This window comes from Seriola aureovittata, chromosome 18 (genome assembly GCF_021018895.1).
Source record: "Seriola aureovittata isolate HTS-2021-v1 ecotype China chromosome 18, ASM2101889v1, whole genome shotgun sequence".
Lineage (NCBI taxonomy): Eukaryota > Metazoa > Chordata > Actinopteri > Carangiformes > Carangidae > Seriola > Seriola aureovittata.
The window spans coordinates 19545319-19557900 of record NC_079381.1 but is presented as its reverse complement, the minus strand read 5'-3'; the positions used below and the strand labels follow the sequence as shown (position 1 = coordinate 19557900).

General features: G+C 41.5%; 1 protein-coding gene across 1 annotated transcript; it reads left to right on the top strand.

Moving 5' to 3' along the window:
* Positions 1–2801: 2801 nt before the first annotated feature.
* On the top strand, positions 2802–11663 carry LOC130186554 (aquaporin-3-like). Its single transcript, XM_056403744.1, has 6 exons — positions 2802–2909; positions 4555–4681; positions 6138–6275; positions 8144–8262; positions 10039–10256; positions 10932–11663. The coding sequence occupies exons 1-6, from the start codon at positions 2802–2804 to the stop codon at positions 11116–11118; spliced, it is 897 nt and encodes a 298-aa protein (XP_056259719.1). The 3' UTR covers positions 11119–11663.
* The last annotated feature ends 919 nt before the right edge of the window (positions 11664–12582 follow it).

Sequence of the window (12582 nt, the reverse complement as noted above, 5' to 3'; positions counted from 1 at the left end):
GTGTTGTGGCTCACTGAACTTCACCCAGGATATCATTTTGCTTTGATTCTCGTACCCTTGCACCTTTCTTCCTCAGCAAGGTGAGTCGACAACACAAAAATACACAAACAGCAAAAATAAAGGCAGCGGCCTCATGAGAGAATATTGTGAAAACAGTGGTGGAAAAAAAAAAGTCAGATAAATACTTAGATCAGTAAATTAAGCAGTATTTGAATGAATATGTTAATTGGGGTTATCACGGGGGGGTGTTTTCTGCATTGTGCCGAAACAGCAAGTCAGACCAATTTGAACAAATATCAGAGATAAACCATCACAGCTGTCTCCTCCGTCCGTTCCCATCGCACTAATACGCTGAACAAAGCAGGAGATGTGAGCGTCTTAATTACTCTCAGAGAATGATAACAGTTGCATTAGCCTGCTCGAAGAGTAGTATACACACACACACACACACACACACACACACACACACCTTTGAGTAAACGCCTCTTTGTGTTTTTTTCTTGCTTCCCTCATAGATTGACACTCACAAGGTGATTTAGTAACTGAAGGTTCAACACTTCAGTTAAATTTAAACAAGTTAGTTGCAAGCTCAAGCTCTTCATCACCGGTCCACAGATAATCGGGATACTGGCCGCTGGGTTAGTTTGTTTGTGGAAATTTGATTATGCACACTTTTATTCAGGAATATGTGAGCTCAACATAACCTACAATCATTAAAAGGACACTTAGCTTTGCACATTTTCGATGCATCAGCTGCAGCAGCAGCAGATGTATTGTCGTTTTTATTCCTCACATTCCTCCTGGCATCTACATTACAGAGTTTCTCTAATTATCACTACTGGTGCACAGTATTCAAACAGTAATCATATCTGGAAGAGACAGAATAGCTGTATCCTGTATACTTGAAAGTGAAACTCTATGGCTCAGCCTCATCGTGGCGCCTGTAACCTCATCCCATTGATCCGGAAGATTTGTGGAGGCTTAACTAAATTAAAGATTGTCCTAAACTGGCTACAGGCTGGTGTCAGTGGACTATAAAACACACAGTCACGCTCCACTGGCCCTGATGGATGCACACGTGTCACAGGATGGAGTAAAGATCCTACAAGGTTTTTTTTGCAAACATTAGTTTGGCCACATGAAGCTTAGCTAAACCTCAGTCTGGAAGTCTGCCTTTCTAAGTCACAAGCATGTTTCTTCCTCTCGTCTTCATCCAATCACAACCTGACACGCTGGCCTTTAGCCAATCACCAAGCTGTCAAACTTCTTCTCTCTCTCTCTCTCTCTCTCTCTCTCTCTCTCTCTCTCTCTCTCTCTGCCGTCATTTCAGCACTGCAAAGAATCTGTGACCCACCTCAGTCGTGGATGCCTGACCATCTCTAATCAAACCATCCGATCAGAAGTTTCCCTCTCATGAAGTCTTATTCCTCTTGTTCACAATAAATTTCTCACACACTTTTGTTCTTCGTATTAGTCTCTCCTGGTTGAAATAACCTTTCTTATATTTCTCTTGCATGTTTTCATGTTGACTTTGGACAACAATAAAAAAAAATAAAAAAAACATTACTCTTTTTCAAAATGTATTCAATTTATTGGAATTCAGTCATGTTTTGAGGATGTTTTGCTGTCTAGTGTTTTGCACACTGTCAGACATGACAGACAAGCTGAAGGACACGAGGACACACAGCACCGTGAGATGCTCCCCTCAAAATAACAACACAATGTTGAACCCACACCGACTCTTAGTCTCTCAGTTAAGAGCCAACGTGGATCTGAACATTGTTAGGTAGCGAGGAATTAGTGCGTTTACACTGAAACACCACACAATAGCTCCAACAGTTGGACGAGCACAGGATCTATCAGTATCCATGGCGACTAGCTCTTCCCACTTACGGTGGAGGGTATTGTGTGCATCCCACAGTTTACCTGTTTATTTATACATGACCCCTTAATGTGGAGAGCCCTCCACAGCTGTGAGTGTGAAGTGCTGGTGAAGAGAGATCAATCTGGGAGAAAGCCTTTTGTCATCTCATGTCCCTCAGGATCAACTGCTTTGCTTGATAAATCTGCACGACTGTTTCTAAAAAGACTTACATTTTAATTGGGGTTGGGTATCATTTAAAAGTGGGGAAAGGGAGCTTGAAGCCCTGAGAGAAGAGGTTCCTAACCTGCGGGCCGGAGCCCACTGGTGGGCCGCAAAGGTATTGCAAGTGGGCCGACAAATCGTATGCAAAACAGTATAATTTCAGTGAAAAGATCTAATTATATTTAAAAAAAAAAATGAAAATTGAAGAAATGAAATGAATAATTTTAAATGTTTTACAGTGAAATGATCTCTGAAAGAGTCAAGAGACAGATGGTGACTCCCCCCTCATCAAACAAAAAAGAAAAATTGAGCCTCCTCTGCTTTCAGTTCAGTCCTGAATGTTCAATCTGTATCTTTATAATGAAAAGGCTCTGAGGAGGTATTATCTGGCCTCCATAATGTTATGAAGTTGGATGTGTGCCGCCAACAGAGGTTGGGAACCACTGTTCTGGAGCAAATGTGCAACTTCATAGCTTTATTTTCATATTTGGCAGTAGTGTGGAGAGATAAATGCTGAAAGTAAGTCAAATCAGAAGTTCAGAAGCCACAAAAACTCTGAGGCAGAGATGGGGCAGGCGGTCTGAAGGAGATCTTTTTTTTCTCACTAAGGGAGGGATCCTCAGGAGACCCCTAAAAGCTGATGCACAGCCCCCTGACACACATTCGTTATTAGACCACAGAGCCTACCTCAAGATAATCTTATTATAACAGCATCATGGGGAAACAAAAAGACATTTTGGAGAAGCTGGCAGGGATCTTTCAGATCCGACATGTGCTCCTCTGCCAGGCCCTGGCTGAATGCCTGGGAACCCTCATTCTGGTGGTGAGTACAGAGTATGTTTGCATTCATCTTGCAGGATGCTGAGAGGATCAGGTTGTTGGTGTAAAACAGAGAAAAGGCCAAATTACTGAATGTTTATTATGCTCAGAATAAAGTAGTTAGAATTTAATGCAGAGGATTACCTTCTGATTATTCAGATTATCCTCTGCTACTGTTAAATAATTGGAATGTATGCTGTGCTAGTGGATTATTTAGTTAATGGAGGAAATTAAATATTAACTAGTCATGTGAAATATTAATGAAAAGTGGCTTTTAGAAACCTGTATAATCTAGACTTGAATCTACACCGAGAGCTGTGATTGGCTTGTTCTTGGTAGCCTATCAATGAAAGTTATCTAATTCACGTAGAACATACATACAATATGAAGCATATAGAGATATGATCAAAAGGAAATTGAAGTAGCACTGCTGAATGTGCCTGAGATAAATTAATTTATCCATCAATTAAAGATGATAGATGGTGAGCAATATAATTATTGTCTACAATTTATCGGCACATCATGATAAACGGCTAACGAGATGCAAGAGGTAATTTTCCCCACCAAGAACATATTCTAAAGTCTTTTCTGTTCAACATGAGTAAAGAGTAAAAGATCTTTTGAAAATGCCTCCAGGGATTCTGCATCCTCCTTGTCTAACATGTTTGTGTAGAGGAAGAGGTGAGGATGTTATCGTGTCTAGCAGAAGTTTTAGTCGTCTGATGACAAAGTAGGGAATAATTTGGGTTTTTTGTAAGGTTCTCTGGGTCTCCTCTTTAAGACTGATTTGATGTTCAAAGGCTGCTTTTACATTATGCTAAAAGGTAAAGAAACTTTAACTGCTGCTCCCCTCACATTAAATTTCTGCTCTCATAGATGAAACGGTGAATAATTTTAACTTTATCCGTAAGAGCTTTAAAGCTGAAGCCTCCTCCATCAATTATCCCCTGCATTCATTTTCTCCTAAATTACACACAGAGAGCCCTATTGTTTTATATCCATATTCTAATGATAGACTTCATACAACGTCTGTAGTCCCCACTGAAACCTGTGTCCACACATGAGGAAGCCACAAGATTCTCTCAAAATATTTTTAGCCAGTGCAAAACAACTTGGAATCCCTCTGTTTCTCATGGTGACCCACGGGCAACAAAAATATCAGGAGAGGTCGCCGACGGTGAAGCGCCAGGCCATTTGTTGTGCAGCTCCCCGGGTGTGACTGATCTGTTAATTCCGCAATACCTTTTGCTCCGCTGGCGGCCGGGCCCCTTCGGCGGTCAGAGCCGGCCTGCTGTGGAGGAGGGCTCCGCGGGTGGAGTCAGATTGCTGTCTGCATCAATAGTCCCACACAAAGCCCACCCATAACATACGCATGACCTCTGAGGTCACAGAGACACACCCTGGATAAGACAAAAAGCAAGACTCAGCTGGACACCTGACTCCAGGTCAGGCCACTGCAGGGCTTTATTATTCTCTTTGAAGTTTTTCTACCACTGTCTGTCTACAAAAATAACTTCATCTCCAGGTTGTTTCTTCAGTTGACAACATATTGTCAAGTCTGTGTTCAAAAGGCAGATGTAAAAAAGGTATATGTGGTCATTAAATGACTCCAGATTGTTTGTCTGAATTGATTTCTCTCTTCTATCCAGATGTTTGGTTGTGGTGCAGTGGCACAGCTGGTGCTAAGCCGAGGATCCCATGGCACATTCCTCTCTGTTAACTTTGCTTTTGGATTTGCTGCAACATTGGGCATCCTTGTGAGTGGACAGGTCTCAGGTGAGGATGTATTACTGTATATCAGTTTTCTTTAAAAAAAAAAATCTTTTCTTCTCTTTAACAGCTAATAAAACAAGCTGAATGTTGTTGTTTTTTTTTGTTTTTTTTACTAATTTTATGAGAATTGCATATAAACATGAAAATGTCACTGTGCATTTTACACAGCACTATCCCAAATCCATAGAGTGTAAATAAAGGATGGACGTAGCCTTTGTGGCGTCACCCATAAGTTTCTTACAAGCGGGTTTGATGCTCAGAGTGAGCTGCTCTACCGTCGCCACCTTGGCAGTGCCTGACTCTGCCTAACTACCGGCTAATCCAGCTGTGTGAAGCCAAAACTTTGGTGCATGACAGTTTGTGGCAAGCATACGCTCACCCGCCTGTCGTTCAAAGCAGCCACACCCTCAACTATGCATAATTTTAATTTTAAGCCTTAATAAAATTTAAACGGGTAAGTTTAAATTCACCCCCGTACAATTGTCATGGAGAATGAAATTAGCTGTAGAGACCAAAACTGGGGTTTCTTTGTACCAGGCTGTAAAGTTTTTGTCAACAAAACATATCAGTTAACTTTGGAAAAGAAAGGAAACTCTTATTTTAATCAAGATAACCACAGTCATTTGCATCACTGCCACTTAGTGTTTCCGAAAGACTCAGCATTTTGACATCAGCTTTCAAAGGCAAAACGAGGTGTCATTATGACTGATAGCTTGAACTAAAGGTAAACTGGCAGTTATCTGAAGTGCAGTATTTACCACCGCCGCTGTGTTAGCCATAACGAATGACAGCTCGAGGCAGCAGGGATGCAGAAGAGGAAGCGATGGCCAAAAGAATGCAAAGTTGAAAGGAGACGCACACACACACACTCACAGCCACAGAAGGAGGGGACACTCACCCCTTAACTTGAAAACGACGTGGTCTGTAATTGAAAGGAAAGTGAGCGAGTCAATCCTCAATGCCGGTATCTTCTGTCAAAAGCAGCAACACTACAAAGGGTTCTGTAGTTTGCTCCTGCTCACTTCTTTATAATGAGGCTGTCCCCCCTCTAATACACATTGCAGCTGAGAAAATAAGCTCTTATAATTAGATAGCTCCTATCCTGACACGATTAAGATATGAATGCAAGTGCGACACCCACATGAGTGTGCCATCAGAGCAGCTCCTTCCCCCTTCAAGGTTAGAAAAAAAAGAATACTTTTCTGAATCTTTTCATCTTTCCAATTTAATTTGTGTCACAGAGACACTCCATCCTTATAGGACTTTACCGAGGCCGCAATTACTGAATAGCCTATATGGTACGCTCAGAACTCTGTCTACCTGAGAAAAAGGGGGCCCTACTGTACGCAGTGGAGATAAAACAGCCTCCATCTGTTTGGTTTCTCACTGTGAATAAGAAAGGATCTGATACATGTACAAAAAAAAGTACCATGGTTTCTATATTTTTTCTCATCTTCAGGTGGTCATCTGAACCCGGCGGTCACCTTCACACTGTGCTTACTGGGGAGAGAGCCCTGGAGGAAGTTCCCGTTGTTCTTCCTCTTCCAGACGCTCGGGGCCTTCCTGGGTGCAGCGATCGTATTTGGCATGTATTCCGGTACGTGAAACTGAAGAGGGAGTGTTAGTCTTTAACCAGCTGTCCGCCTCTTGTCCTTAAACAAATCAAAATTGTTGACAGGTGTCAGCGCACTCAGTAGTTTTATGCGGGGTCGTGGGATGGGACAAAAGCTGGATGGACCCCCGGGGAGCCAGAATACAGAACTGAACTTTCAAGAATACAGTAGCTTGATGGTGACATTTAAAGATTTACTTCATGTTGTAACTTCCTGCTTGACAGATTGAACAAAGCCAAATGGTTGTTTGCTCTGAGCAAACACATCAGGGAACAAAGGAGCAACAAAAAAAAAAGCTTAAACTTAAACTTAAAAAAAACACCACAAGTCTCTGCTTTTTAGGAAGAGCAGAGGAACAAGACTGAGAGTCTACAGCCATGATAACAGCTCCGTGAGATGCATATCACAGACATACATCCTCTGGATATTTGAAGATATAAGTTTATGACATGTATGAAATACACATAATGTATGTATATATGGTAAAATAAATACCTATGTGATGAATTTTTATACACTATATAATATCAACATTTACTCACAGGCTTTAAGGAAGGGTTTGGGATATATATTTATGTAACATATGTCTACAATGTGAGCACACATACATAAACATACATATTTGTACGGGCTAGACGTATGTCAATATATGAAATTGTTCAAATCTTTTTAATTTTATATGTAGATATATTACAGCAGTGCTCACTGTAGCTAAATGCTAATAACAGGATGCTAACACGCTCACAATTACAATGCTAACATTTGAACAGATACACTGTGTATTGTGTTAAACATTTTAGTTCAGCGTGTTACAGGGATTGACATCTTTCCATGAATGTCTGTACCAAGTTTCATGGCACCCTGTGAGTCCGAGGACATTTCAATCAGAACAACAAAATGTCAACCTCATGGTGGCGCTAGAGGAAAAACAAAAGATCGTCAAAGTCATTAGGATGCATCATCTGGGAACCATGAATGTTTCTACAAAATTTTATGTCCTTCCATCCAACAGTTGTTGAGATACTTCAGTCTCAAAGAGGGAGACCGACCTACAGAGCCATCCTTACCGCCATGCAGCTAGCATGGCTTCAAATCGACTGTGGTTATACCTTTATCAAGTTGTTCAGATTTTATTCTGAAAAACAACAGTGGAAGCCCATTGAGCTTATATAAGACTCCAGGTCCCATTTGCTTTTTTAGAAAGAGGGAAAAATACACTGTGAATCACATGACGACTGAAGAAAGTCGGGACTCATAGTGAAGCATATCTTTGGCTCTCTTTGGGGCATTGGGTTCATACATGAATTCATGGATTCCTGTTCGTATTGTGTCATGTGTGCAGTACTGTGCAGCTGTGTTATTTGTGTGACAAGCTAAGTATCACAGTTTGTACATGTTGTTTTGACCTCTGTATGCAGGAGCTGCCTGCATGCCTGTATAGCCATACCTCTCTATATGTTTGTGCATCCTTGGCTCCCATTCAGTGCTGACAGCAACTATGTGACCGAGCAGAGAGGAAGAAGAAGAAACGGAAACACCTAGTTTATTACTGTTTGCAGTAGCTGTCAAAAATAAACTTTATTAAAAGTTAAGAATATTTATGGGGCGTCGTGTAGCGCAGTGGTTTAAGCAGGCGCCCCATGTGTAGAGGCTACAGTCCTCGCTGCAGTTGGCCCCGGTTCGAATCCCGCATCGGACGGCCTTTCGCTGCATGTCATTCCCCCTCTCTCTGCCTCCCTGTTTCCTGTCACTCTCCACTGTGCTGTCCATTAAAGGCATAAAAGCCCAAAAAAATATACTTAAAAAAAAAAGTTAAGAATATTTTTTGATGATTTGCACAATGTTTCACCAGATGCATTATGGGACTTTGGCAAGGGGGAGTTGATTGTGGTGGGGAAGAATGCCACAGCTGGAATTTTTGCCACATATCCTTCCAAACACCTCACCCTGCTTAATGGAGTCTTTGATCAGGTAACAATGACTTGATTTTCTTTTTTAAGTATTTCACCTCTAAGAAGTGAAAATTTTTCTCTACACATCTAAAGCTTTCTGATTTCTTTAGACATCTAAACCTGAGCTTTAAACAAAAAAAGCAATCATAGACTTGAATTGATACTTGAGGTCACAATGGTGCACGTCAGGTTGAGCTGAACTGACTGCAGCACTGACTCAAGTAAAAGTTTAGTTTTCAAGCGGTGGATGAATGAAGAGCTTAGTCACGTCCTCTGAAGACAAAGTGCACTCAGACATCAGTGTGGAGGACTTTGCATTGCTTCACTCCTGGAGACCAAAGGTCTTATCAGTCAGAAGTACTCTGTGGAAAATCTGGCAATTCAGTAATGGTCTAATAGCCAATCACATCACTTCAGCTCCTCTCATCCTCTTTAACCTGTTAAAAGCAGCCGTTAAGTGTAATGAGCAGGTCAGTGCCACTATTCAAATGATCTCATCGCCTAAACTCTCAATCCCATGGAGCAGCGTCGTGAGTGGGAACAAAAAGGAAGTTCAATGGTGTGTCGGAAGATAACGCGCATAATCCTGCTGCTGCAGCTGCTGCTGGCGACACATATGTATCTCAGAGAGAACTTACGTTTCTAAGACAGGCATGAGTGACATTTTTATTTCAGAGCCCACGAGGCAGGGAGTTGTTTGATAGGTGGTTTGAGCAGACAGAAGCAAAAGCCAGGGTGTTGATATTCCACATTGTCAGCATGTACTGTGAGGGGCCTTTTGCCTGTGCAATTTGCCTGTATTTGTTACCGGCGCTACACCTGAGGGAAATCTGGACCGGCGGCAAGTGGAACAGAAGCTGAGGAACGCACCGTGAAGTCAACATACCAACTGTGTATGGGTAGAGAAAGCATGTTGCCCAGGCCAGAGCGTGTTCATTTCTGTACACAGTTTCATCTTAATACTAATTTACATCAAATAAAGAACACACTAACCAAACTTACAAAAGAATATTAGAATAGTTTCAGTTTTCAACAGGATGTCAAACTTCAAATTGTGCTCTGGCAACAACCGTTAGCAGGTATACATTAACCGTGCTTAACGATCATCGGAAAATGTTATAACATTACATTTCTGCCACACACTCACTTACTAAACAGCTTCTCTTCTCCTGACTGGTTTTGTTTTTCACTTTATCTTTGAGGAAAATTTCCAAGACCCCTGTTGTCACTGAAATGGGACTTCCTCTGTGCTGGTGTCGGCCATGCGGTCTCTCTCTTCTTGCAGCTCTGTTACATTATTTAGCAGTGCTGCCCCTGCTGGCTACTAGCTGCTGCAGCACTCGTATAGATCCTTGACATGTCGCAGCATGTGCAGTAATCTATAACATATCCATCCATATGCTGTGAAAGCTGACTGTTCAGCCGGGCTCTCCTTGAGCTGCCTCCGCTGTCCACTGATGCCGGGATACTTCAGTGGACAGTGGAAGTTATATGAAGTTCTAAGTTGTCTAAGATGTTTCTCAGTCTTTCTCAGTCTCAGAGTCTGTCAACTGTTTTAGAATAATTCCACTCTGAATATCACAAATTAAAAAAAAAGAAAAAAAGAAAAGGTGATTAAACCACACAGGAATCACAAGACAAATAAATGTGCAATATTGAGGTGTGTGTGAGTATTTAACATCTTTTGATTGCTCATGCAACAGCAGAACTATTTTGTCTCTGATGAAAGAAATTAAGGATCATATCGAACTATTTAAAGTATGAATCGATTCACTGCACCTGCTCTCTGTCTCAGATTATTGGAACAGCTGCATTGATCGTGTGCATCCTGGCCATAGTTGATCCACACAACAACCCAGTCCCTCGAGGTCTGGAGGCCTTCACTGTCGGCTTTTTGGTGTTGGTCATCGGCCTGTCAATGGGCTTCAACTCTGGGTATGCTGTCAACCCAGCCAGGGACCTGGGACCGCGCATCTTCACGGCTCTTGCAGGCTGGGGTGGAGAGGTTTTCACGTGAGTAAAGCAATATTTTAGTCTGTTAAGGGATGTAATAAAGCTTGGATGTGATGATTTTTAGCATTTACAACCCTTCACCTGTCAGTTACCAGAGCCAATAATTCAAATGTGCTCAAAGTGGAGGGAGTCTGGGTGGAGCAGAGGAGGAGCTGGCTAACAGCAAGCCACCGTGGCTGCGTTTGATGGGCTGAGACACGTCGATGAAAATAACCAGAACTTTTCTTTATGCCACAAAAATCTGTTTTCTCACAATTCCCACCAAACACCACATAAGAAATTAATGGTTTGAAATTTTTAAATAAAACCCAAAGCAAATATTACTGTATTACAAAATAGAATTACACATTTAGATATATTTTTGTCCTTCACAAACACAGCTCCCTCCAGAGCCGCAGAAGACATTATTTAACAGTTTTTAAAGGCTGATTAGCCTTGAAATGTTTCTTTAAACACGTTAAACCATATCATGATTTACATATTAGTATGTCACCTGCATTACTGACATGACTCACATGCTGTCAGACCTACAACACGGCATCTTTGCCACTTCTGACACGCACACAAATACTTTATTCAAGTCTGTAGTCAGTCAGTAAAATACATTGAATAGAGATTCTGAAACAACATCTTGCACCTTGTTTTTGTTTTTTTTCTTCAATTCTTCTCTTATAGTGCAAACACCTACTGGTTCTTCGTGCCCATCTGTGCCCCCTTCTTGGGCGCAGTGGTGGGTGTGCTGATGTACCAGCTAATGATTGGACACCATTTAGAAGGAGAAGTGCAAGAGAAGCAGAAGGAAGAGGAGGAGGAGGAGGAAAGGTTCAAACTTTCCAACATGGCAACCAATGAAGATGCATGAGCTCATCTCTTTTTTTAACAACGATGTTGCAGTTGGTAACATTCCTGCCTAACACCTATATCTTCTGACGTTTAGGATGTTTCACATATCGCTTTAATTAACATCACTTTTTGGAAAACACACATCAGCGATCACAGAGGCATCTCTGATGGCACCTCGTCATAGGCAGGAACTGTTTCTGAGGAAATGATGACACCTGCTTTTGAACTCATTTTCACTTAACTCTTGTGAGTTCTCTCATTTCTGCGTGAAGCACAAAACATTTTCTTTCATGTTTCGTTTCTGACAAAAGAATATCAGCTCAGAGAGGGAAAAAAAAAACACAGCTAAACAAAAAGGCAGTTTAAGTTGAAGAGGTATTTGAAAGGGGGACTTGTTTATTTCTGTCTAAGGCGGAGGAAACTTTCAAATCACCATCAAATCAAAAAGCATTCACATTCATTTTTATCCAGTCGAATTTCTTTCCATTTAAAAAGAAGCGTGAATGGCACTTTGGCAGGGCCCCTCAGCCGGACGCACACTTTTCTTCTTGCACAAACCCAAATACAGACGCATGTTGTAAATCAATAAAAGCATTGTTAAAGACGCTGTCGATAATGGCTGCATAAAAACTCAGATATTTGTGTCACATTCTTCAAAGTGTTGCAGCTTGTCTTCTTGTGTGCTCCCGTCACTTATAAACCCTGTTACAAGTATTGCTTGGTGTTTGCCCAATTAAAAAATTGGTTTGTAAAAAATGAATGTCTGCAGAAGTGTCTAATACTGTGACTTACAGTGAGCTTTGGCAATAATCACATGCATTTCTTTTTTATAGGGGAAACTGTTGCACAAAATCTACACAGATTCAGCACTATGCATACGCTACACAGAATTAATGCAAGGTAAATACAGTATAATGATTTAACCATAGGTTATGTCCTGAATAAAATTAAATATGTGCATCAAGTGCATCAAGCTTCATCAAGCTTAAAATCCCGCTCCTGAATTTTATTCCAGGACATTTTCAGATTCCCAGACCTGAAAGTGATGATTCAACAGTTCAGGAAAATATGCTTAGTCGTTATTTTGCCGAGACTTAGGCGAGAAGATCAATACCACTCCCATATCTGTTCATTAAATATGAAGCTGGAGCCAGGAGACTGTTAGCTTAGCCTAGCATTCAGACTCGAACCGGGGGGTGGCGGGGGGCCCACCTATCAGAACCTGTCAAGCTCGTTCATTAACAATGGCGATCCTAGACGCTAGGGGGCTCCCAGTAAAGAAGCCCATTGTAGAAAACCTCATGCTACAATTTACAGATGTTCCCTGAATGCCTTACATGCATCTGATGGGTAGATGCTAGCTCTTACAGGGGTTTTGGGGGCAGCAGCAGTGCACTGTTTAATGTCTGTATGGGAGGTTTAAGGGGATTTATAGTTGTCATTGCAAAATGCGCCAATATGAGGGGCCATGGGGGGGGGGGGG